The sequence below is a fragment of the Bubalus kerabau genome, chromosome 13, assembly GCF_029407905.1.
Source record: "Bubalus kerabau isolate K-KA32 ecotype Philippines breed swamp buffalo chromosome 13, PCC_UOA_SB_1v2, whole genome shotgun sequence".
Taxonomy (NCBI): domain Eukaryota; kingdom Metazoa; phylum Chordata; class Mammalia; order Artiodactyla; family Bovidae; genus Bubalus; species Bubalus kerabau.
This window is the reverse complement of record NC_073636.1, coordinates 75,158,698-75,186,002: the sequence shown is the minus strand read 5'-3', so window position 1 is coordinate 75,186,002 and position 27,305 is coordinate 75,158,698. Positions and strand designations below refer to the sequence as shown.

The window sequence follows — 27,305 nt, the reverse complement described above, 5'->3', positions numbered from 1 at the left end:
GTAGCCTGAGGGCAACGTCTATTACTCTTTTCATTTTGCAGAACTGAAATTCTATATGTATTAATCAATGACTCCCCATTTTTCCCTCTTTCTGCTCCTGGAAACCATAATTCTACTTCTGTCTCTATAAATTTGACTGCTGTTTGTGGTTCATGTAAGTGTAATCATAGAATATTTGTCTTTTTGTGACTGGCTTATTTCACTTGGTATATTGTCCTCAAAGATCATCCATATTGTAGCATATGTCAAAATCTTCCTTCCTTTTAAAGACTGAATAATTTTCCATTTATATATATATTCCACATTTTATTTATCCATTCAGTAGAGTAGGGAAAAAAGACCCCTACAAGAGTTCTACAAACTAGTTTCCTAGTGACAGTGAAGCAGGAATTGGTACATGTGATATAGAGTCTGAGAAATCTAAAGCAATGGGTCTAATTCAAAATAGTTTGAGTTGTTTGGGTAATATGGACAATAAACGGATTTTGAAAATGCTTCCTTAAATACAGCCTTTCAAGAAATTCTACAGATAAAGTACCATTAGAGGTAAAGTGAAAGTGAAAGTTAAGTGGCTCAGTCGTGTCCGACTCTTTGCAACCCTGTGGACTGTAGCCCACCAGGCTTCTCTGTCTATGGGATTCTCCAGGCAAGAATACTGGAGTGGGGTGACAGTTCCTTCTCCAGCTTCCATTAAATATAGGAGCTCACATACAAACACACATAGACATGCACATTCACACATAGGTTAGAAAACAAGAAAAGATGGGGGGGAAAGAGTAAAGAGAAACAACAGAGAACATGTTAAAACAATGAGAATAGAACATTTATTCACACCACATACAAAAATAAACTCAAAATGGAATAAAGATCTAAATGCAATATCTGAAACCATAAAACTCCTAGAAGAGAACGTTGGCAGAACACTCTTTGGCATAACTCATAGCAATGCCTTTTCCTTTTTTTTTGGATCTGTGTCCTATGGGCATAAGAAATAGAAGCAAAAATAAACAAATGGGACCTAATTAAACTTAAAAGATTTTGCACAGCAAAGGAAATCAGCAACAAAATAAAAAGGCAACCTATGGACAGGGAGAAAATATTTGCAAATAATATGACTGACAAGAGGTTAATATCAAAAATAAATAAACAGCTCACACAACTCAATGTCAGACAAACAAACGACAACCCAATAAAATATTGGGTTCAAGGCCTGAATAGACATTTTTCCAGAGAAGAAATACAGATGGCCAACAGGCACACAGAAACAAGCTTAGCATTGCTTATTACTAGCGAAGTCCAGATTAAAACAACTATGAGGTATCACTTCACACCTGTCAGAAAGGCTATCATAAAGAAGTATACAAATCACAAATGCTGGAGAGGATGTGGAGAAAAGGGAACACCTGTGTGCTGTTGGTGGGAATGTACATTGCTGTAGCCACTGTGGAAAACGGTATGAAGGTTCCTCAAAAACTAAAATTAGCATGCCATATGATCCAGCAATCCCACTCCTGGACACAGAGCTGGAAAAAATGAAAACACTAATCTGAAAAGATACATGCACTCCCATGTTCATAGCAGTATTATTTATAACTGCTAAGATGTGGAAGCAACCCATGTATCCATCAACAGATGAATGGATAAAGAGATGCGATATATATATGAATATTAGCCATAAAAAAGAATAAAATTCTGCCATTTGCAGAATGGATCTAGAGAATACTATGTTCAGTGAAGTAAGTCAGACAGAGAAAGACAAGTACTATATGATATCACTTATGTGGAATCTTAAAAAAGTCAAACTAGTAAGTATAACACAAAAAAGACTCACTTGGGGAATTCCCTGGTGGTCCAGTTGGTTAGGATTCAGCACATTCAGTGCTGTGGGCCAGGGTTTGATCTCTGGTCAGGGACTAAGGTCCCATAAGCTGTGTGGTTGGGCCAAAACAAACAACAAAAGGCAGATATAGAGAACTAGTGGCAATCAGTGAGGAGAGGAAAGTGGTGGGGGTGGGGGGGAGCAGGCAAAATAGGGGTAGAGGATTAAGAGTTAGAAACTAATAGGTATAAAATAAATAAACTACCAGGATATATTGTGCAGCACAGGGAATATAGCCAATATTTTATAATAACTATAAATGGAGCATAATCTATAAAAATTTGAATCACTATGTTGTACACTTGAAATTAATATAAAACATATAAGTAAATCAACTATACTTTAATTAAAAAAACACATAAGTGCCTTGAAAGGTTGAAAGCAAGAAGATGGAAAAAAGTCAAGGTGTGTCTGTGCTCAGTTGCTCAGGCGTGTCCAACTCTTTGCAATCCCATGGACTGTAGCCTGCTAGGCTCCTCTGTCCATGGAATTTTCCAGACAAGAATAGTGGAGTGGGTTGCCATTTCCTCTTCCAGGGTATCTTCCCGACCCAGGGATTGAACCTGAGTTTCCTGCGGCTCCTGCATTGGCAGGCAGATTCTTTACCACTGAGCTACCAGAGAAGCCCCAAAGTCTAGATAACTGCGAACAAAAGAAATGGTATAATTTGGTTAATATCAGACAATCAAGAACTCTAAGGTGAATATTTATTTTAGCAATAGAGAGTAGGTCACTATAGAATGACAGAAGATACAATTCACAAGGAATGCATTGTTTCGCTGGTGGATCAGAGGTAAAGAATCCACCTGCCAATGCAGGTTCAGTCCCTGAGTCAGGAAGATCCCCTGGAGAAGGGAATGGCAACTGACTTCAGTTTTCTCACCTGGAAAATGCCATGGACCAACGAGCCTGGCGGGCTACAGTCCATGGGGTTGCAAAGAGTCAAACACGACTAAGCGATTAAAACAGCAACAGCAACAATAAGTATATAGAATCAGGATATATTAAACAAACATTAGTGGAATTACAGGCATAAACTGAGACACCTATGGCTATATTGATGGCCCTCAACACATCTTTTCCAATTACTGATAGGTTAAAGAGACAAAAAATTAGAAAGATTTAAGATCCTTAACACAGTTTGGAGACACATAGTGCTCTGCATTCCGCTCTTAGAGACTGCCTTTCCTCAGTATCAGAGTGTAGATCGCAAAGTAGGAGTTGTTTAGAAGGCTGTATCTTTGGAAGAGGCATCTACTTACTCTACCTGAGCTTAGGGTGGGCGTGCTGTGTGCATGCTCAGTTGCTTCAGTTGTGTCCGACTCTTTGTGATTCTATGGACTATAGCCCTCCAGGCTCCTCTGACCATGGGGATTCTCCAGGCAAGAATACTGGAGTGGGTTGCCATGCCCTTCTCTAGGGGATCTTCCTGACCCAGGGATCAAACCCACATCTCTTACATCTCCTGCATTGGCAGGTGGGTTCTTTACCACTAGCGCCACCTGGGAAGCCCATCCACAGAGCTAACTGTCCTCCTCAAGATCTCCTGCCCAGGGACGGAGGCTCAAGGCACATTACTGGTTGAGCCACACTACACCAGAAGAAGATGAGAGTGAGGAGCTCTCAGCCATGGAAACAGGGCTGGGTTTGCTCCCAGTAGGGGAGTTAGAGCATAGTGGGACATAGTGGAGACAAGGTGGAGCCTTTACCTGTGGTTCCAAAGGTTGTAACCTGGAAATTCACATGTTCCCCCAGCTCCTGGCCATCTGTAGACCTTTCAGTTGCAACATGCTCCTCAGTCTACTGCCAAGAGCAACCTCAGCCACGCAGGGAAGCTGGGTAAAGAGGTAGGTTCAATGATGGGGCTCTGGGGACACTCCTGACCAAGCAGGCTCAGGAACCAAGGAGGATGCTGGGCTTGAAAGTGCCCTAAGGAAAGTTGGAAAATAGAAGAAATCTCCCTGTCATCCTTCTCGGTGGCTTAGATTCTTACGGTTCTAGAAATTTAAGCAAACTACTTTAATCTCTTAAAAGGTTTTGCAGTCTTACTACTATGCATCTATGAGAATGATCAAAATAAAAGCATTTACATTAACACATTTACATTACTATATATATGATAGATACCCAACAAAGACCTACTGTATAGCATAGGGAAGGATACTCAATATTGTGTCCTAACCCACATATCTATATCTATATATCTGAATCACTGACTGTACACCTGAAACTGACATGGCATTGTAAATCAACTGTACTTCACTTAAAAAGCAAAAAAATATTTACAATACTAAGTTCTAGCAATCGTGTGGAGCAGGTGGAACTCTCATCGAATCCTTGTGGAAATGCAAAATAGTACAGCCATTTCGAAAAACATTTTGGTAGTTTCTTATAAATGTGTGTGCGTGTCTCTCAGTCGTGTCCGACTCTTTGTGAACCCATGGATGACAGCCTCCCAGGCTTTTCTGCCCATGGGATTTGTCAGGCAAAAATACTGGACTGGGTTGCCATTTCCTACTCCAGGGAACCTTCCAGAGCCAGGGATCGAATCTAGCACGTTCGATCAACTTCAGTACTGACAGGCGGATTCTTTACCAATGAGCCACCAGGGAAGTAAAAAGATACCTTACATTCATGCAAAATCCTATATGCAAATGTTTTTAGGGAGTTTATTCATAATTGTCCCAAACTGGAAAAATCCAAATATCCTTTAGTAAATGGATAAACAACCTGTGAGACATCCATATAGTGGATTTAGGACTCATCAATAAAATGGTACAAACAACACACAGAAACATGAATGAATCTCAAATGCATTATGCAAACATGTTGTAAACTTTTTTTTGGCCATGCCTTGAGGCCTGTGGGATTTTAGTTTGCTGATGAGGGATTAGAACCCATCCCTCAGCAGAGAGAGCATGGTGTACCAACCACTGGACTGCCAGGGAATTCCCTGTTGTAAATATTAATACTTTACAAAAACCCTGCTACATAACAAATGAATCAGTTGGGGCCAAAATACCATAATAACTTGATATAAAGCATCATTCATTTAAAAAATACGTGAAAAGCACTTGAACAGTTGGAAAATTTAAAACACTTCTCCTTGAACTTCTCTTTCCATTGCTCTTACCCCACAGACTTTTAATCTGATGAAATACAATCTTACGCTCAAAAGCCTTTTATTCATGACTTTTTCATATTGCTATGCAACAAGAACATGAGTATAAATTAAAATTTAGCCTTTTCATTTACAGTGATCATAAGACTATAGGAATAAAATGTTTTCTTTGGATTGATTTTTCACTCCATTTGTTATTTAAATAACATAATAATAGTAATGACTATATAAATAAATACATTGAAATTATTGATAAATAAAAATTTATTGATAAATTCCATAGGTAATGCAACTCAATGATATGTAAGTACATGGGAACAAATGGAGTTTGGTTATAGGTATGTCACTCGGTTCTTTGAACTTCTAGCAAGTTGCCCCCCAGTCACATAATTCTGTATAATAAAAATGTATTTTAATGATCTAGTTAAATGTTTAAGAAAGTTTTATTAAGCCCTCTTTCAATTTTTATTTAGACATACAATTGGAAAACCTACCCTTGAAAATAATTTGTTTCCAGTAATTAGAATACTGATCACAAATAACAAGTGATTTTCTTAATTTCTGGAAAGTTTACCAAAAAGGTTTTAAGAGTATTTGCCAAATGATCAAAGATGTTTGATTACATCCATTACTCTTTTACTTAGACACCTTTATAATCTTATACATTCTGTAAATGTTGGAAAGCTTGAATACTATTAACCTGATTGACCTTTGATAGCATATTTTCATAAAATGCATTAATCTTATTGCAGTCTCTTAGTACATTAAAAAAAATCTTTGATGCTACAGATTTTCAGTTCAGTTCACTCACTCAGTCATGTCTGACTCTTTGTGACCTCATGAACCACAGCACACCAGGCCTCCCTGTCCATCACCAACTCCTGGAGTCCACCCAAACCCCTGTCCATTGAGTCAGTGATGCCATCCAACTATCTCATCCTCTGTCATCCCCTTCTCCTCCTGCCCTCAGTCTTTCCCAGCATCAGGGTCTTTTCCAATGAGTCAGCTCTTCTCATCAGGTGGCCAAAGTATTGGAGTTTCAGCTTCAGCATCAGTCCTTCCAATGAATATTTAGGACTGATTTCCTTTAGGATGGACTGGTTGGATCTCCTTGCAGTCCAAGGGACTCTCAAGAGTCTTCTCCAACACCACACTTCAAAAACATCAATTCTTCAGTGCTCAGTTTTCTTTATAGTCCAACTCTTACATCCATACGTGACCATTGGAAAAACCATAGCCTTGACTGGGTGGACCTTTGTTGGCAAAGTAACGTCTCTGCTTTTGAATATGCTGTCTAAGTTGGTCATAACTTTCCTTCCAAGGAGTAAGCATCTTTTAATTTCATGGCTGCAATTACCATCTGCAGTGATTTTGGAGCTCAGAAAAATAAAGTCAACCACTGTTTCCCCATCTATTTCCCATGAAATGATGGGACCGGATGCCATGATCTTAGTTTTCTGAATGTTGAGCTTTAAGCCAACTTTTTCACTCTCCTCTTTAACTTTCATCAAGAGACTCTTTAGTTCCTCTTCACTTTCTGCTGTAAGGGTGTTGTCATCTGCATATCTGAGGTTATTGATATTTCTCCCGGCAATCTTGATTCCAGCTTGTGCTTCTTCCAACCCAGTGTTTCTCATGATGTACTCTGGATATAAGTTAAACAAGTAGGGTGACAATATACAGCCTTGACATACTCCTCTTTATTTGGAACCAGTCTGTTGTTCCATGTCCAGTTCTAACTGTTGCTTCCTGACCTGCATACAGATTTCTCAAGAGGCAGGTTATGCACTATATTTGTGGAAAAATGTTAACCAAATTGTCTAATTGGCAAAGTCAGTCCTCAGTCAACCAAATCAAATGACTTTCTTCCATAAAAAGATTGAATTAATTGTTCAATTTAAATGTTTTAATACACATCCCTGTAGCAACTATCATTCTTCTGAATTCTAATTCTATTGCCCAAACAAGTCCCCTTCCAATCAAAATGAATTGATTCTGTTTTAAAGTTTCCAGATTTAACAAGTACAAATACGTGATGACCAATTCAATTTGGGGGGTTCTTTTGGCTGTGCTATACAGCTGAGGGCCGAAGAATTGATGCCTTTGAATTGTGGTGTTGGAGAAGACTCTTGAGAGTCCCTTGGACTGCAAGGAGATCCAACCAGTCCATCCTAAAGGAAATCAGTCCTAAATATTCATTGGAAGGACTGATGCTGAAGCTGAAACTCCAATACTTTGGCCACCTGATGAGAAGAGCTGACTCATTGGAAAAGACCCTGATGCTGGGAAAGACTGAGGGCAGGAGGAGAAGGGGATGACAGAGGATGAGATGGTTGGATGGCATCACCGACTCAATGGAAATGAGTTTGAGTAAACTTGAGGAGTTGGTGATGGGCAGGGAAGCCTGGCGTGCTGCAGTCCATGGAGTCGCAATAAGTTGGATATGACTGAGCGACTGAACTGATTGACACAGCATGCAGGATCTTAGATCCCCAACCAGGGATGGAAACCATGCCCTCTGCAGTGGAAGTGCAGAGTCTTAGCCCTTTAACCTCCAGGGAAGTCCCAACCAACTCAGTTTGAATGAATAATTTTTGGTGTAACTACAGTCCTTACATTGCATGGGATATGCTTATACTAAAAATGATAACTGGACATCCTATATTATATTTGGTAATCTTATTTATCCATATCCTTCCCTTTACCCCTTTACAGGCGTTCTGCTTCCTACTAACTGACTATAGGCTAATCTGATCAACTAACTTTCAAGAGTTAATAGGTGTTACTTCCCTGGTGGCTCAGTGGTAAAGAATCCACTTGCCAACGCAGGAGACTTGGGTTCGATCCCTGGGTTGGGAAGATTCTCTGGAGAAGGAAATGGCAACTCACTCCAGTATTCTTGCCTGGAAAATTTCAAGGACAAAGGAGCCTGGCAGGCTACAGTCCATGGAGTCATGAAAGAGTCAGACCTGACTTAGCAACTCAACAACAACAACACACTTTGGCATAAAAATTTTCTCTCTTCCCTACCCTCTTCCTTTCTGTCTTCCTCCCTTTCTTCTTGCCTCCTTCTCTTGCTATTTTTGAAATTTACTCCAAGAGAGGCAATACAGTAAGACATTATCAGTTCTTCACATTATTAAAAAAAAATAGATAAAGGCCAGGAAAATACATAGAAAATGGAGACTTAAGTAAGTGGGGGAAGATATCCATTTATCTGGTTGTCTGGACATATCATAAGCTCCTAGGCTTGGATAACATCAGAAGGAATAAGAGGGATCCCTTTGTTAACCTTGGGCTTCCTTTGTGGCTCAGCTGGTAAAGAATCCGCCTGCAGTGTAGGATACCTGGGTTTGACCTCTGGGTTGAGAAGATCCCCAGGAGAAGGGAAAGACTACCACTCTAGTATTCTGGCCTGGAGAATTCCATGGACTGTATAGGCCATGGGGTCGCAAAGAGTCAGACATGACTGAGCAACTTTCACTTCACTTTGTTAACCTCAGATCAACTGGCATCTTTTTGGCTCTTGGGGCACTAAAACCCAGTGGGATATGCCCAGGCCTCCCTGGAAATCTCATACCATCATCAGTTTCTTGTTCAGTGGAGCAAAGAAAAGATTCTCAGTAGTGTCTGGGGTTGCCCCAGGACTGATTATGGGCAAATCAACTTTGTGTTCCAGACAGATCCCTGTGATCATTCATGTGTGGCCTCTAGCCTGGGAGCAAGACAATGGGCAAGAGTCTGGGTAGGTAATGTACAATCCACAGCAGAGCGTGGGGCCCCTGGGAGGGTGTTGGGGCTGAGAGACCTGCCCTGCTTGCCATGTGACTGACCTCACGTGATGCGCCTTGGTTTTCTGCTCTGTGAACTAAGGGAATTGGTGGATCAGCTCCAAGGTTCATCTGCAGATGCTTGCGCCTCTCTGGCTTGTGCCTAATCCCTGCCCTCTTCTCTTTCCCTTCCACAGGCATCTTCCTCTCCACAGCTCCACCTTCTCCTGGAGAAATGTTGCCTTCCTGCTGCTTCTCTCCCTCTCTTTGGAGCAGACATCTGCCTCGCCAAGCTACAGAGTCAAAAGTGGGTTCAGAAAAGCTGCAGCTGCTCTTCTTTAGAAGGAGATCTTGGGGACTGAGGATTAGACACGCGGCAAGGACTTATGTCAGAGGAGGCCACTGCGATGGTGGCTTCAGAGAACTAGCCCCACTCACCTGTCCTGAGCCCTTTAAATCCTTCCCTCACCTTCCTCCCCCCAAATTATTCCCCGACTTTTCCTGATACATGTCTTTTCCAAGTTTAATTTTTGAAAATTTGTCAGTTGCTAGGCAGGACTCTGAGGGCAGAAGACTGATGAGGAGCCTGGTGCAGTAGTTGAGAGGAGAGATGGGAGAAGGTTGGGCTTCCTTAGCAGCGAGAGTGGTGAAGAATCCACCTCCCAAAGCAGGAGGTGCAAGAGACACAGGTTCAATCCCTGGGTTGGGAAGATACCCTGGAATAGGAAATGGCAGTCCACTCCAGTTTTTTTGCCTGGAAGATTCCATGGACAGAGGAATCTGGCAGGCTCTAGTCTATGGGGTCTCAAAGCGCTAGACATGCCTGGGAGGAGGTCAGCTGCTGCCCTGAGGAAGTGGAGCAAAGAGGAAGAAGAGATGGGATTTAGAGAGCTGAATTGACCCAAGTCTATGACTGGTAAAATGCTGGGATGGTGGCGAGTGAGGGAATTGCATCTCAGGATTCTAATAACAGGTCAGGGGACTGTTGATGCCAAACATCAAGACGGAAACAGAGAGAAGGTGCTGTTTGGATGTGGGGAGATGCTAGCTCCATTTTGTCTTTTTCTTATTTTTTTAACTGAAGTATAGTTGATTTACAAAGTTGTGCTGATCTCTGCTGTGCAGCAAGATGACTCATATATATACACACATATATACATTTTCAAAATATTCTTTTCCATTATGGTTTATCCCAGGGTATTGAATATAGATCCCTGTGCTATATATCAGGATTTTGTTGTTTATCCACTCTAACCCCACACTCCCCATCCATCTCCCTCTTTCCCTTCTCTTCCTTAGCAACCATGGATCTGTTCTCTATGCCTGAGTCTGTTTCTGTTTTGTAGATAAGTTCATTTGTGCCATATTTTAGATTCCATGTGTAAGTGATTAGTTCCATTTTAAACATGTTGGAACAGAGGTGTTTATTAAATGCCCAAATGGTGTTTTCCATTGGATATAAAGTGTCTTAGCTTGAAAGAGAGGCTAGGTCTGAGAGGAGCTATAGAAACCACAGTTGGGATTGTGGGAATGGATGTGATCTCCTGGGAAGTATGAGCCAAGGAATGACAGGAGACAGCTGATACCATCTTCTTTTCTCGGCTTCAGGCCATCCTTTGAGAGTGCATTAAGGATAGCATGAAGGGGGGCATCCCTGGTGGTCCAGTGGTTAAGACTTTGCACTTCTGATGCAGGGGGCACAGGTTTGATCCCTGTTAGGGGAGCTGAGATCCCACATGCTTTGAGGCTTGGCCAAGAAAATAATAAATAAATAAATAAATGTTTTTAAAAAGGGTAGTATGAAGGGCAAGAAATATATTTGGAAAGCACTAGAAATCTCAGTGGCCAGTCCTCACCAAAGAAGCGTGTCTTCTGGAAAAAGCCATGGACTGGAAGTCCCAGACCTGCCCCCAATTCACTATATTATTCTACGTGACCTCGCTCTTTCTTATTTTAATCTATTAGATTAAGAAGTTGATATCAATGATAAATATGTTTTTTCTAATTCGAAACTTCTGTAATTTCAAGATTCAGTAGTATCCAAAAGATTTATGTCTCTCCGGTCAGATTCCACCAGAGAGATGCTCAGTTTTGAGACATGGAGCCACAATAAATATTGTATCAGTTATCTTGCTGTGTAACAAATTACCTGTAGGTTGGAAGTCTGGCATGGAGTGTTGAGGTTCTCTGCTCAGGTTCTCACCAGACTGAAATCAAGGTGTCCATCAAGGCTGCCATTCTTATATGGGCTCAGGGGTCTCCTCCTATCTCATTGGTTGTTAGCAGAATCATTCCTGGCAGCTGTAGCACTGAGGTTTCCTCACTGGTTGTCAACTTTTAGCAGCCACCCTCATTCCTAGGCAATTAGCCTCTTCCATCTTCAAAGCGACAAATAGCAGGCCAGATTCTTCTTTGAATATCTCTGACCTCTTCTCTACCAATCTGGAAAAAACCTTCTTTTAAAAAGACTTAACAGATTGGGCTGAACTCCAGTTACTCCTTGCCTCTCTGGGAGGCTCTCTACAATCAGCAGGGGGTTCTGACCTTGGCTCCTTTCAAATCACTGCTTCTGTCCTGGGTCCCAGAGCAGGTGAGATTTTATGTGTGTCCTTCAACAGTGGAATCTTTTTCACAGCCCTCTGCCTCTCCTGAAAGTAAGCCCCTCTGGCCTTTGAAGTCAAGCATTCTGGGTCTTGTCTTCCTAATATAGGACTCCTGTGTTGGGGAGCCCAATGTGGGACTCAGACCCCCTCACTTCCTGGTGATAATCTCTTCAAATTGTAATTATCCTTCTGTTTGTGGGTTTCCCACCTGGGGTATAGTAGACATCTCTGCCCCTCCTACCCATCTTATTGTGGTTCCTTCTTTGTATCTTTCATTGTAGAAGATCTTTTCTGCTAGTCTTCTGGTCTTTCTCCTGCAGAGTTGCTCCATGAAGAGTTGTAATTTTGGTGTGCCTATGGGAGGAGGTGAGCTCAGAGTCTTCCTACTCTGCTATCTTAATCCTTCTGAAGAGCCTATAGAGATTGTAATTCTCATTTCATAGATGGGAAATTTATAACTCAGGCAAAGGAAGACATTTCCCCCAAGATTATTTAGCTGTTGTGTAGAGTCAAGCACCTAAGCCAGAGTTGTCTTATTTATAGTGATTCTTCCACTCCACCATTTCTTCCTCCTTAGAGACAACTGCAGAGTCGTAGAGTGGAACTCAGATTAGTCTTGAATTCACAAGGAGTCAGGAACCAAAATCAGGGCTCCTGACTCCTATGTCCATGATATTTCCACCACTCCTCACTAATTAACTTCCCTTATCAACTAAGATACAGGAGGCAGAGGAATTAGGCATTAAAATAATTAGTTTTGAGAGGAGAAAGGAGATCCTGAATTTAAGACTAGGGTCTTGATCCCTATAAAACCCCCTGCCCTGGAATCTGAATGGGTAAAGAAAATGTGGTGTATATATATGTATATATATTACTATTACTCGGCCATAAAAAGAATGAAATAATGCCATTTGTGGCAACATGGATAGACCTAGAGATGATCATGCTCTGTGAAGTAAGTCAGAGAAAGACAGATATGATTTCACTTATATGTGGAATCTAATTAAAAATAATGTAATGAATTTAGTCATGAAACAGAAACAGACTCACAGATTTTGAAAACAAACTTATGGTTACTGAGATGCTTCCCCTTTGGTTCTACCTGGGGATAAATTCCTGATTCAGATCTACCTAAATGTGTGAAGAGTAGGGAGAGGTAGACCCTGAATACAGCAGAGTGACAGTTAAGAATTGAAGGTAGAGCATAGGACTGAAGGAATCTCACTATCCACTTTTTTCCATGGGCTGATAAGAGCTGAAACTCTCAAAAGATGTGAATTTGGACATTTCTTTCTTACAGTGAAGCCAGGAAAGTGCCCCCAGGAAAGGATCACCTGTAGTTCTAAAGCCCCAGACTTATGCAAAACAGATTTCAATTGCGATGAATACCTCAAGTGCTGCTCTTTTGCCTGTGGGAAGAAGTGCATGGATCCGTATGAAGGTAGGGCATCCAGGCTGAGAGCAAGGGTGTCTGTGAGGTGTCCTGCTTCCTGCTCTGTCAAGACCTGCTGGAATGACCCCCTTGAATGTTGGGATAGGGAGGCCAGGGTTCAAGCTTTTCGCCTTCTCTAATGAGCCTCCCAACCCTCAAGTACAAACAATGAGTCTAGGCATGGTGGACATCAATGGATACTCTTGATGTTATTCTTCTTTGGTCCAACATCCAGTCACTCCCAGTAACTAAGGCTTGCTGCTTGTTCACTGTGCGTCAAGAAACTATTGTTGGCACTGTGGCAAGTAGCAACCTCAGGCAGTTCAGAGGCTGGACTTGCTCTCTGATTCTTTGCCCTTCGAGGAGGTTTTCTGGTAATTCAAAGTATCTAATAGTAGGGAACTGTGCATTTTGTATAGATTCACTCTTCATTCATTCATTCCTTCAACAAATAAGTAGTATCAATGCCCTTGGTTAAAGACCACCAGGAACAGACCTGCAGTTGAACAAGTTGAGCTTATCACTTGCTGCAGCAAGGGAGAAAGTTCACCGCAGACAACTTGAAGTGTCTCGAGAAGAAACTGTTAGGAAGTATCTACTACAGGATGAAGGCTTTGGGGAATTTGGGGGAAGATCTAAGGAAGTGGGAATTCACCCTAGATTGGGTGCTGTCAGAAAGTGGGGGGAGTTGTGTAACTATCCTGGTAAGTCTCTTCAATAGAGTGGGAAGGCTAGGAGGAGGGTAAAGCTGTAATTGGTTAGAGAAGCATACATCACTCATAGGTGTTTGGTATTTTGTAGGTTTCACAGTGATCTTTTGGTCCCACTCTATCACCTCAGAGTAACTTTGTTTGATGTGGATGTCCTATGGGATTAAGTCCAACAAGAGAACAATATGGCTTAGCTGTGAACATCAGATCAATTTCCAGGCAGAGAGGGACTGCTCTTTTTCTGTCTCAATACCTCATTCTTTCTATGTGCCAGGTGCTTTGATAGGCAGTTTGGATATAGTTCTTGAACAAGTCTTTCCCTCTCAAAACTCAAAGCAGTGAAGAAGTAAGATCAGCTCTGAATCTTTCTTATATGCTCTTTGTGACCTCCCTTGCAAGGTAGGAAGAATGCTCAGGGATGTTAAAGAGTGACCATATAGAGCTAGGACCAGAACTTTTATTGATCATGGATCTTTCTACAACTTGGATAATAACACCTTGAGCTATACAAAAGCTGAGGGCCTAACCCCTATCTTTTTTGCTACTCTTATGTTTTTCCCTCTCTGTCTCCTGTCTCAGAACCCTGCTTGTTACCCTTAGACCAAGGACACTGCAAGAATACAGTCATGCAGTGGTATTTTAACACCAAAGAACGTGTATGCAAACCCTTTTTATATGGAGGCTGCCTTGGGAATGCCAACAACTTCTCCAAGAAGGAAGACTGCATGAGGGCTTGCTCATCAGCTGGTAAGACTCATACCCTTGGCAATCTGTGAGCCTAGTCTGATGAGAAATAGTATATCATCCCAGTTGCAGATTCAGGCTTTGAGGTGAGATTGCCTTGGTTCAAATCTCTGCTGTGTCATTCACTGGCTGGGTAGTCTTAGTTTTGTGTCTTTCATGGGCTTTAGTTCTCCTGTCTATAAAATGGGAATAATAATAGTCTTTACCTAATGGAGTTGTGCCAAAAAATGAGGTAGTGCACATCAATTGTTGGTAAACTTTGGCCAGTGGGACCTGAGAGTCAGGTCTACACTTTGGAAACAGGTTATTTTCTCATGACATTGACCTGCTGAATATTACCTAAGGATTCACCCAAGAATGAAGCATAGACAGGTCAGCTCTGGAATCCCATGGAATAGGGATGGAGCAGGGAGAAGGTGGAGAGTAGAGCAAGGAAAGGGTTTCCCTGGTGGCTCAGAGGAATGGCAACCCACTCCAGTATTCTTGCCTGGAGAATTCCATGGACAGAGGAGCCCGGGGGGCTACAGTTCATGGGGTCAGAAAGAGGTGGGCATGACTTTCACTTTCAGAGTGGGCTAAAGGTAAAGTCTGTGGATTAATTCCTGTGCAATGACCAGTAAGGATACAGCATGACAGCGTGATACAGAGCTTAGGAGTCAAAATACTGGCTAGAAATCTGTCTTTCTCACTGCAAATTTCCTCACCTCTTTGAGTTTCAGTTCCTCCCCTTGTAATACTGGAATAATAGTATTGGAATACTGGAATAGTACCTCACTGAATTGTTGACAGGGTTATGTATTATCAAGGACACAAAGATTTGACAAGGTTACAGGGTCACTAAGGAGGAGGAGGAGGAGAGCAAGAAGGAGAATGACAAGGACAAGGAGAAAAAAACATTTCTTGCCGTCAGGGAATTTACAATCAGATGAGGACAGAGACATGCACATGCATCCTTGATATCTGTCTTTCTCAATCAACATCCTTTGTTAAGAAGTCATTTTAGACTCACCTGGAAAATAGATCCAGAATTGGATCAGTTCTTACCACAACCACAGCCGCCACCTTAACCTGAGGTGCCATCTTCTCATCTAGAGTAATCGCAATGACCTCCTAACAGATCTCCTTGTTTCTCTCCTTCCCTTCTTACAAGTCTGTTATGAACACAGTAGCCACAGTGATTCTTTCAAAATTCGAGTCAGATCACATCACTCTTCCTGCAAAGTAAAGCACGTTCCCTAAAATAGCTTACATGGACTTGTGTGGATGTCACATAATTAATCCTACCTTGTAGAGAAGGAAACTGGAGTCATTCATTAACTGGCAGGATGGGGACTTTACCTTGGGCCTTCAAACACCAAGTTTAACTCTCTTTCTACTGCATCTCCTGATACAGCGGGGCATTTCATCACTCCACAGCCTACTAGAGGTGCCCGTGGACAGGGTAGAATGAACCACATCCCAGAAAGAGATACTAGTTTTAAAGAAAAGGAGAAGCTGTTTGAAGGGTGATGGGAGAGGATGGGGTTTGAAGGAACTCACATCTGCTCTCATTTCAGTCAAGGATGGACAGTGCCCACTCTTCCCTTTTAAGAACCGTATGGAGTGTTCAGCTTCGTGTAAGAGTGACTATGATTGCCCCTTAAATGAAAAATGTTGTGAATCCATGTGCGGCTTTGATTGTGCCATGGCCTGGACAGGTAAGGACTGCAGATATACTTCCCAAAGTCTACTGGGCAAACCCTGAGAATGCCAAGCTGTCCCAGAGTGGTGGATGCCCCTTTGTTTAACTCAGAAGTCTCTCGGGAAATTTCCCTCACTTAATGGCCAACCAGGGCTCTCATGTTGCCTTCTTGACCTTGGGAGACTGTTGTGCTATTTTTCCAATCCAATCTTGCATGGTAACCCTCTTCATATTTCTCAATGAAAATGTATTTATTTCAAGTCTCATTCTTCAGTGTCCTACAAGGTGACTGTATCCACTTATTCATATAGAAAATTCATAACCATTCATAGGTATAATTCAGATGAATCCTATGTCTGCACAGAACCTCATGTAAAGTGTGCAGGGGAAAAGATGGGTAGCAAAGTGCTACTGGAGTAGAAGCGAACTCTTCCTCTATAGATGCTATTCATTCCCTCATGTAGTGCTAAGACACTGTGGTCTTGTCCCAGGGATTGTCAGTGTTTTGAGGAACAACATGGTATGGCGGAAGGAGTCAAAGGCTTTTCAACTGACTTCAACTTTCCTGCTTGTTCTCTGTGTGACCTTAGGCAACTCAATTCCCCCTTTATGGTCCTTAGTATCTACGGTTTATAAAACAAGGAAGTTCTTCGTGTTCTCTAACACTCCTACTTCTGGTACTCTGGGATTAGATAACCCAAATCTATTAATTTTGTAGAGTCAATAAGGAATCCTATCAGATTTTATAAATCAGAGATGGCAAAACTTTGTTTTCTGCCCATTAAAAAAAATATTTATTTTTAAATGAAGGATAATTGCTCTACAGTATTGTATTCATATCTGCCAAACATTAACATGAATCAGCCATAGGTATGCATATGTTCCCTACCTCTTGGCAAGACTTTCTGATTCTCCTCAAATAATTATTAAAATTATTTATCACATAGAAGTTGATACTCCACCTATTCCACCTTATTGTTACTCTAGGGGGGAGGGTAAGAAGCTTAATTAGAGGAAAACCTTATTTAAGGTTCCCAAGATACCCCTAATTTGTCTCAAAGTATGGTCAAGTATTTCAAGGTCAAGTGTCTTGCTTTACCTCATAAAGTCAAAGCAGGTTTTTGCCCAAACAAGCCGCCAATATGTTCCACGATTGATAGACCCAAGTGCCTGCAGGATAATGATTGCCCATTGACAACGAAGTGCTGTTCACGCTGTGGACTAAAGTGCCTGGAGTCCCTGAAATGAATAGTAAGTTTAAAATATTATCATCAAAGTAATTAATGATGATCAGCATAATAAAAGGGCTTCCCTTGTGGCTCATGTGGTAAAGAATCCACCTGCAATGTGGGAGACCTGGGTTCTATCCTTGGGTTGGGAAGATCCCCTAGAGAAGGGAAAGGCTACCCACTTCAATATTCTGGCCTGGAGAATTCCATGGACTGTATAGTCCATGGGGTTGCAAAGAGTTGGACACGACTGAGTGACTTTCACTTTCGGTATAATAAAGAGCTATCAGTTTTGTCTCGCATCCGACTAGTTTGCTGAATGGCATTATTAAGTATAACAATATTTATTGGGGTTACTTTTATTTTATATACAATCATATAATCTGAAAATGATGATAAATTTGACTCTTTTTCCCCCCAACTTTATGACTTACTTTTTAAAAATTTCAGGGCTTTTTATATTATATAGAACCTCTGAAATAATGTTGAGAATAAATTCAATAAGCTCTAGCCCTGTCCAGTTCTTTGTTTTAAAGTCAGTGTCTCTGGCTGTATAAAATGACATTTGTTTTTGGGTTTGGGACATATAGGTTTTATTGCCCTTGTGTCATTTTCTCTTTAATCCATTTATAGCTGCTGCAGAAAATTACTACTAAATTTTGTCATATATTTTTTCAGCATCTAGTGATACAATTATTTTTTTCTTCTAATTTATTGGTATAAAAACTTATACAATTTTTTTCAATACCTTTAGACCATGAAATTTCTGCACCTGGTCTTATGCCTCTGGATATGTTCCAGTGTCTCCTACCTTATAGTCTATGGGAACTTAATAGAATTTGTATCCTACTGTTGTGTGAAAATTGTATAAAGCTTAATTACATCAAGTTGGTTCATAATGTTTTTCAGATCTACTATCTTCATCTACCAGAGAAGGCAATGGCATCCCACTCCAGTACTCTTGCCTGGAAAATCCCATGGATGGAGGAGCCTGGTAGGCTGCAGTCCATGGGGTCGCTAAGAGTCAGACATGACTGAGCGACTTCACTTTCACTTTTCACTTTTATGCATTGGAGAAGGAAATGGCAACCCACTCCAGTGTTCTTGCCTGGAGAATCCCAGGGACAGAGGAGCCTGGTGGGCTGCCGTCTATGGGGTCACACAGGGTCGGACACGACTGAAGCAAGTTAGCAGCAGCAGCAGCAGCATCTCCATCTACTTTTCTGTACATTCATTCTATTAATTTCCAAGAGTTTGATATTGAAACCACAACTAAAAATCTTAATTTATCTACTTAAAACAAACAATGGTAATATATAGTGGAATTACATGTAACTTTGTTCTGTATTTTCCAAGTCTCCTGTAAATGTGTTATCATATTTTAATAATTTAGAAAATAAAAAAGAAAGACAAAAAAACTTACACAAATTTTCATATGTTGAACCATCCTCATATTCCTAGAATGACTTTAATCATGTTGAAGGTATAATTGAATTAATACATTGTTGGTTCTTTTAGCAAATAGTTTATTTAGAATTCCCATATCTATAGTTAAAAGAAAAAACTAGGCCTATGATTTTTGAGTACTTTGTTATTTGAGTCATATTACCTCAGAAAACTAGCTTGGAAGACTATTTGGAAAACTTGCCTATTTTCGGCTCCTTCTATAATAGTATATATATATATATATATATATTATATATATATATATTTTAGGTTAGATAGGATTTTTTTCAATTGAAGTATATAATTGATTTGCAATTTTAGTTTCAGTGATTCAGTTATATATACATACATATGTAAATATCATAATGGTATATTTTTACTTATTTTTTGATACTTCATCTTAGAGTTTGTATATGCTTTCTACCTCATCTGTAAATTTTGGCCTATTTTGCTAAAATTGATAAATTTTCTCCCTATTTATAAATGTATGACTTTATAGTAGTATAAATTATTCTGTATACAGTCCCTTTCTTTTCTTCAACTTTAGTTAATATTTCCATTCATGTTTCCACCCCCACCTACCTATCCATCAACCATTCAGTCCATTTATTCACCCCTCCATCCACTCACTTTGCCCTCTGTTGACATACGTTTCAACTAATTTATCTTTGCACCCATTCTTTCACCCATATATCCATCCAACTTACCCTTCTCACTCATCTTCCTTCTGCCTGTTCAGCTGCCCAATTTATATCCAGTCTTTCATCCATCTACCTATTTATCTACCTACTTATCTTTCACACTCACACACTTCTCATATCCATCAATGTACTTCTCCATCATTTCTACATCCGTATTTCTTCCTTACACCCACCAATAACTCATATGCTTTCCATTCAAACAGCTTTCATCAATAGACCCATTCATTGCATCACTAACCTATCCATCCTTTTATCCAAAGCAATTTACTTCTTGGCCCAGCTGTTCATCCACCCATCCATATCCATGCATTCATGCACTTAAATATTCATGCTACCCTCACTCTTTCTTCTTCCTACTAATCCAACCACCTTCCCACTTATCACACCTTGGTCCATCTATCCATCCACATGTCCACTTACCAATCCTGTACCTCCATAGCTCATTCAACAGAATGTTCTAAATATGAGGTTCTACAACAAGGACATACTGAATAGCACAGAGAACTCTACTCAATACACTCTAATAACCTAAATGGGAAAAAAATTTGAAAAAGAATAGATACATGCATATGTACTAGGAATCACTTTGCTATACACCTGAAAATGATACAACATTGTTAATCAACTATATTCTGATATAAAATAAAATTTTAAAAAATGTAAATCTCAGACTTCCCTGGAGGCACAGTGCATAAGACTCTGCCTACCAATGCAGGGGACATGGTTTAATCCCTGGTCCGGGAAGATTCCGCATGTTGTGGAGCAGGTAAGCCTGTGACCACAACTACTGAGCCCTCGGAGCTGCAACTACTGAAGCCCATGTGTCTAGACCCTGCGCTGCCCAACAAGAGAAACCACCACAGTGAGAAGCCTGCACGCCACAGTGAAGAGTAGCCCCCACTCACCACAACCAGAGAAAAGCCCATGAGCAGCAATGAAGACCCAGTGCAACTGGAAATAAGATAAATAAATAAGATTAAAAAATGTAAACACTAGGATCTAGACACAGACCTGTTCAGAGGAGCTCAGAGTTTCTTTGGGAAACCAACATGGCACTCAGTGATTAAGTCAGAGGCACAGGGAACAATACAGAAAGCCAGGGACTGGAAGTCAGCATGTGATACGTCTTGGTCTAGTGAAGAAGCCGAAGTTTCCAGGTAGAGGCCATCTACCTTGGTGTCCTTTGGAGTCCCTCATTCTGAGCACAAGATTGGCCCTAAGACAGAAGTGTGGCTAAGGCAGAGGTAGGGTACACTGACCGTTGGTGAGATGCCAGAGGGAAGGAGGGACAAAAATCCAGGTAGATCCTTACTCAGCCTTCTCCAAGAAATTAGACGAAGGAATGGTCCCCAAGTAACATTAATCCAAGGCCCCCAAAATCTAAATTTCATCTCACCTGCTTCTAAAGTGAGACCTTTGGATAAGGCTGAAAATTTAACAAGACAGAATGGGATAGAGCAACCAGAAATTCTGAGATTTCATTTATTTTTAAGAAAATTTACAGAAAAATTCAGTCTTATTTGGGAACCCTGGGAACGACTTGGACACTTATAGACTCTGTTGGCCTTTAGTTTCTCTGTGTTTGCTCAGCCACTCAGTCATTCCATTCTTTGCAACCCTGTGGACTGTAGTCCACCAAGCTCCTCTGTCCATGGGATTCTCCAGGCAAGAATACTGGAGTGGGTTGCCATTCACTTCTCCAGGGGATCTTCCTGACCCTGCATCTCTTGCGCCTCCCGTGTTGGCAGGCAGATTCTTTACCGTTGCACTACTTGGGAAGCCCTGGTCTTTAGCCTGTGTTGCCACTAAAATATTATTTTCCTCCTCTTTGAACTCACCATTCCTCTCTACCTTCAACTCTCTACTAAAATAATATATCCACACCAATGCAGAAGATTCTCTCATGACCTCTGGCAAGGGCTTAGGAACTCAACTCCCTCCTAACTTTATTTCTGGCACTCACTTGCTAGGTGAAGTTGGGTCAGCATCTTCACTTCTCTGGACCATATGATCTCTAGCTGTAATTTGAGGAAATGGGACTTGATGGGCCCCCAGGGTTTTTCCACTTAAATATTTCAGCTTTCTATTCCCTGCGGGCTGAGTTTGGGAGAATGCAAGTAGTAGAATAAGAAGGACGCTACTGCTTAAGACATCTTGGCGGTTCATTAAAAATTCTGTTCCCTAGTTTCTTTGTGGGATCTGGTGAGATCATGTAGTTGGTGGGAAAGTATTCTGTAGTGCCTGATGTTAAGCTTTTGATTGTCGGGACATCCATTTTGACGACATCCCTCTTGAGTAAGCATATTGCCAGTTATTTGACACAGCAAAACAACTTGGCAAGGAACCAGGCTGCCCCCATCTGTAAAGTTTCCCTCTTAGAAAGCCCAAGTACTGAAACTGTGTTCAAGCCCCTGTGTCCTTGTCTTCTGAAGTAAAATATTGACTCAAGAGTTAATAGTTGGGAAATGTGAAGATGCAGAAACAAAGAATAGTTGTTGACTGGGGAGCTGGTAACATTATCTACTATAATTCTGCCACACAGCAGAACTCCTGAATTCCCAGTTCCCTGAAAGATACAGATGAAGGCCTGGCACAAGTTCCTAAGTTGTTTTTACAGGAAGAAGACTCCCTTCAGATGAAAACTGCTCACTGCAAGAATATAGACCCTGCTGCTGCTGCTAAGTCACTTCAGTCATGTCCGACTCTGTGCAACCCCATAGACGTCAGCCCACCAGGCTCCCCCACCCCTGGGATTCTCCAGGCAAGAACACTGGAGTGGGTTGCCATTTCCTTCTCCAATGCAGGAAAGTGAAAAGTGAAAGTGAAGTTGCTCAGTCGTGTCTGACTCTTAGCGACCCCCTGGACTGCAGCCTGCCAGGATCCTCCATCCATGGGATTTTCCAGGCAAGAGTACTGGAGTGGGGTGCCACTGCCTTCTCCGAATATAGACCCTAGACTGGTTGAAATCAGGACATTGAAGATGCTTGAAACTTCACTTGGATGCCAGTCAATCTGAGAATTGTCTACAAGCTGATGAGGCCCTGCTCCTTGAACACTAGAGAGCTCCTGTCTACCTCGCCCAGGGTGGGTTACACAATCTTGAGGGCATTAGCCCCCTGTGGACTCCTTCCTCTGGCAAAGCACTAAAAGCTACTTTTTTCTATTTTACCCAAAACTCTTGTCTCTGCCTTTTTATTCGGCACTGGTGAACAGAGGCTGAGTTTTGGCAACATAACCTAGATGAGTAACCACTGGGTGACCTGGTTTCTCCCTTCCATGCCCTCATTCCTGCTTTCATGCTTTAAACTCACCAATAAAGAGTGAAGTCTTAGGATTTTCCTGTGGTCCAGTGGTTAAGAATCCACCTTCCAATGTAGGGGATGTGGGTTCAATCCCTGGTTGGGGAGCTAAGATTCCACATGCCATGGGGCAACTAAGCCCAATGCCACAACTAGAGAGCCCACTCGCTCTAGAATCCATGCTCCACAAGAGATTCCCAGCTACTGAGCCCGTGCAACGCAGAACAGACCCAGTGTAGCAAAAAAAAAAAAAAAAAAAAAGAGGTTGTGGGGAGAAGGGCAGAAATTGTTTAAAAAAAAAAAGAGTGAAACCTTAGACACTCCATCTTGAACCCTAATAAAGGCAGAGCTCCAGGTCTACACTTTCTTCATCTTTCTCTGCTTGTGATCTTAACTATGTGGCCCTCGGGCCTGTCATGTACCCTCCAGGACTTGTGAATAATAAAAACCTTGTTCTGCAAAGTTCCATTAAAAAAATACAACTCAACTGAGTAAATTTGAAGGTCAAACTGGCTTTCTTAGGTGACTGATGAATTGAGTAGCATCCACTGAACTGCTAGAAGGTGCTCCAATGGGTTGTACAAAATGGAGGGTTTTTACAGGAAGAGCTATGAGACAAGGGAGCTATAAGCAAAAGAAAGGAAAGGATTACTTTTAGACTGGGATATGCTTTTGGAGGGAAGAGAATCACGGGTCCTTATCACACAGATTGCCTGTTCTTGGGGAGTGGGACGCATGGAGACGGCCCACGTGACAGATTGCCTCATTGGTGCTGACCCGGGAATTCCAGACTGAGTAATGCTACATTTCTGGTGAAGGTCAAAACTGCAGTTAGGTTAGGTATTAAATCTAGGCTTGGTGTCGTAGACTTGAGCATAAATGATGCCATTTGTGGCCTGTGGTTTTTCCCTTTAACAGTTCCTTGAGGATTTTGCAGAGATGTGTCCTGCAACCACCTGAAGAACCACAAAGGTTAGTCCAGACCCAACCTCGGCCCTGGTGATGATGGAAGGAATGTCTGTGGGGCTCTACAAGAGTAAATACAGGCTGTCTGAGTGCCTCAGGCAGTCTTGGCCAAGAACATCACTATCAGTAGGCTCAGACCCACATGATAGATTCCATAGGGACTTTGTCATGATCCTAGATTTTGTGACCATAGAGTCAGTCACCGATAATAAGGTTGGTTTTTGTCTGGCTTCTCCAGCAGGTAAGACAGTTGGAAAATAAAGCTTTGCCCAAATGTGCAACATCTATTTAGGGAAGAAAACAGGGACCCTACTGATGACATTTGTCTCTTCCTCTACCAGGACTGATTGACGGGCTGGGGTTCTGGGTTCCGTAGCTGAAGGAAAGCTGACAAGTCCTACAGCACCACCCCCCACTCTCTCCCACAGCCTGTCTGTTAGTTAGAGGTCCGTTAGCTAGTTAGAAACCAGAAACTCTGCTGTGTTATTGACCTTTACTGAGTTGTGGTCTCAGGCAGGTCTCTTCCCTTCACAGTTCCCCATCAGACAACAGGGAGTTTGCACCAGATGGCAGATGGTCTGTACAAGCTCCAACCTTCCTGACCCTCCCTCCTGCTCTCAGGACAATGCAATCTTGACAAACGTTATCTGCAAACTCTGCTATCAGCCTGCTTCCTCCTCCCCACATCACTCTGGGGCAACATCTTTACTCTTTGGTCTTAGTCAGAGTTTGAGTGGAGTGAGACAAAGAGAAAAAGGATGATGGGAGGCCAGTGTGGGAGAGGGAGACAAAGAAACATAGGGACCATGGGAGACTTACAGAAACAAAGAGATACTAAGAGCTTAATAGATGCACATGGATCAAACAAAACAAGAGGGGGTGTGCCAGTTGAAATGGAAAATAAATAGAGAATGAGGTCCTCCTACAACTCTCAAAGTTATCAAGATGAAGACCTCTGATGGTGGCATTCACTCCTAATCTAGCCTGGAAAGTGAGAGCAGCTTTGCCCACTTGCCCTGGTTGACCAGAAGACCCACTGCAGTTGAGGGGGCTAACAATCAAGAGCCACCCGTAAGAGACCCTTGCCCAGGGCTGTGGGATGTGGATGCCAGCTAGTCACGTTGATGACCTCAGGAACCCAGTGTTCCCACCAGGAAAGGAGGTGATTGGCTTGACTCCAGCTCTCAAGTATCCAAGACACTGACCACTGAAAGATTAGGCTGGACAAAGGCAGCCAGACATTTTTATGATCTGGAACAACCAGCAGGACAGCTTTCCTTCAGAATGGAGTCTTCTGCTCTTTTGAGCATCTTGGTGCTATCCCTCCTTCTAGTGAATGTCCAGGGACCTGCTTTGACTGATTGGTTCTTTCCCCGTAAGTACTGGGGCCTCAGCCCTTGCCCTGGAGAGAAAGAATATGGTTGGGAGGAAGAAACAAGCTTTCCACCACCTTAGCCCTGGGCCTGGGTTAGGGATGAGGGAGATATTTGGGTTATTTCTTCCCTTTTTCTTTTCTATGGAAGATCTCTTCAGTGAATGCAAGAATCCAGACCTGGGCAATTCGTATTTTCAGCCCCTTTGAAAGGGAAGGTATTTTTGAGTTGAGGTGGGGTGGTGGGGTGAGTATCACAAAATCTAGCATTTAGGGGAGGGGCTATAAGGATCTGGGATGCGTAAGGGACTTTTCCCTCACCCCATGACAAAAATAGCCTCCTTTCTTGAAATGCCACCTCTATTAACTCCTGAGTCTTTCAAATGTAGTTCTAGAAAGTGTTCCCACCTCCCCAGGGGTTCCTTGACTTTTTGAAGTTCCTTTGAATTTAAGACAGTAATACTCCATGCCCGGCATGCTGCAGTCCATGGGGCTGCAAAGAGTTGGACACGACTGAGCGACTGAATAACGACAAATAGAGTAATATTGATAATTGCTACCATTTACTGAACATTCTGAAAGAAGGGATTTAAAGAGAGGGAGTCAGACTTGGTGGCTACAAATTCTGCTTGAATTCCCTGTGCTTCAGTTTCCTCATCTGAAAAATGGGGGATATTAATAGAATTAGCTTCATAGAACAATTATGGCGATTATATGAGATAACCTCTTTAAAATGGTTGGAAGAGTGCTACGCTTGTGGTTAACTTAACCAATGTTAGTTAGTTAATATTACTGGGCATCTGTGACGATGATTATAGCTTTACACGCTTTGTCTTAATTCTTCCTCACCTCTCTGTAAGGCTAAAAGGATTTTATAAATGAAGAAACCAAAGTTCAGAGACAGTAAGTGGTAAACCAAGAATGAGAATTAAAAAACCCAGCTGTCTGACTGCCAGGGTGAACAATATTGCTGCACAATAGCGCCCCCCAGAGGAACTCCCAAACACTGTTTTCTCAACCAGCCCAAAGCGACTAGATTGGCTTAGTTAGACCAGTGGCTTTCAATGGGCTATTTTGCCTTCCAGGGAACACTGACAATGTCTAGAGGCTTTTTTGGTTGCCACAACCGGGGAGTGCTACCGGTAGTCTAGTGGGTAGGGGCCAGGGGTGCTGCCAAACGGCCTACAGTGGACGTCCTACAAAAGGACAACCCTCCTCTACCCATCAAATAATCATCTGGCCCAAATGCCTCCAGTGCCTAGGTTGAGAAATCTTGCCTTAGCGGGTGGGGCTAGGGGAAAGGAGGCAGAGAGTGAGGGGTGCTCAGGAAAGAGGTCGCTGCAGGCAGCCCTGGGAAATAAATGAAAGTCCCCCAGGAAAAGGACCCCTGGGGATGAGCAAAGCGAAAGCAAACTCCCCTGACTCCCCAGAATTGCCTTGGGTCTGGAGAAGTGTGGGCACTGTGACTGTAAGACTCATGGTTGTCGGTCCTTCCCTAGAGAGATGCCCCAGAATCCAGGGTAATTGTGAATTCAAAGAAAGGGATGAATGTTCGAAGAACAGAAAGTGCCCGAAGCATGAGAAGTGTTGCTTCTTCAGCTGCGGAAGAAAATGCTTAAACCTCCAACAAGGTAAACACATATTGAGAGCCTGAATAACCAATCCCTCTACGCATATCCTCCCCTTCTGCTCCTCTGGGCTGGCCCTGTCCCTTGTTCACTAAGGGCTGGTCTCTGAGCAAGACTGCTGGACTTGGGAAACTTGAAATTTAGATCTATCACTGCCCCTATTTTAATGTTTGACATTAGGGAGTATCTTCATCCTGTTGGGTTTCAGGTTCCGCAAGCAAAATCTAGGTATAAGGTTGGGATTGAACCAGAAAGTCTCTTGGCTCCTTTCCACTCTTATTATTTTCTTACTATTATTTTTTTTACCCTTATGATTTTCTTAGTCCCCAGGGGGCCACTATTGGTTCACCATATATCAACATTGTTGCTGCAAATGATAATTAAGATGTTTGTATTTCTTAAAAATACAAAAAAAAAATAGCTTTTTGTTCCAGATTCACTGCCTTCCTATACAAATACACTTTAGCATTAGGAAATCTTTGCTGACCACTCCAGACCAGAGGGCCTATCCTTGCTGATGCAGTCTTAACTCCATGCCCATCTACCTCAACTCCAGAGAGACTATCAAGGATTCTTTTTTTTTAAAATTAAAGTGTAATGTGTATGTATTACATTATGTAATACGTAATGTATATGTATTACATTATACATAGGGTTCCTTAGCTGTTCACCTGAAACTACCATAACATTGTTAATTGACTGTACTCCAATACAAAATAAAAAG

General features: G+C 41.9%; 1 protein-coding gene across 1 annotated transcript; it reads left to right on the top strand.

Annotated features, from left to right (window-relative positions):
- The first annotated feature begins 2,619 nt into the window (after positions 1-2,619).
- Positions 2,620-17,188, top strand: WFDC8 (WAP four-disulfide core domain 8). The gene is made up of 6 exons (XM_055543354.1): positions 2,620-2,672; positions 8,968-9,077; positions 12,674-12,814; positions 14,095-14,262; positions 15,816-15,956; positions 17,049-17,188. The coding sequence occupies exons 1-6, from the start codon at positions 2,620-2,622 to the stop codon at positions 17,186-17,188; spliced, it is 753 nt and encodes a 250-aa protein (XP_055399329.1).
- Positions 17,189-27,305: the final 10,117 nt, after the last annotated feature.

What these genes read in the sequence shown, in the direction of transcription:
- WFDC8 (XM_055543354.1), top strand. Translation starts at nt 2,620, where the DNA reads ATGACAGAAGATACAATTCACAAGGAATGCATTGTTTCGCTGGTGGAT. An exon ending in GTTTCGCTGGTGGATCAGAG is followed by an intron (nt 2,673 to 8,967) that starts GTAAAGAATCCA and finishes TCCCTTCCACAG; the next exon opens with GCATCTTCCTCTCCACAGCT. An exon ending in TTGTGCCATGGCCTGGACAG is followed by an intron (nt 15,957 to 17,048) that starts GTAAGGACTGCA and finishes TACCTCATAAAG; the next exon opens with TCAAAGCAGGTTTTTGCCCA.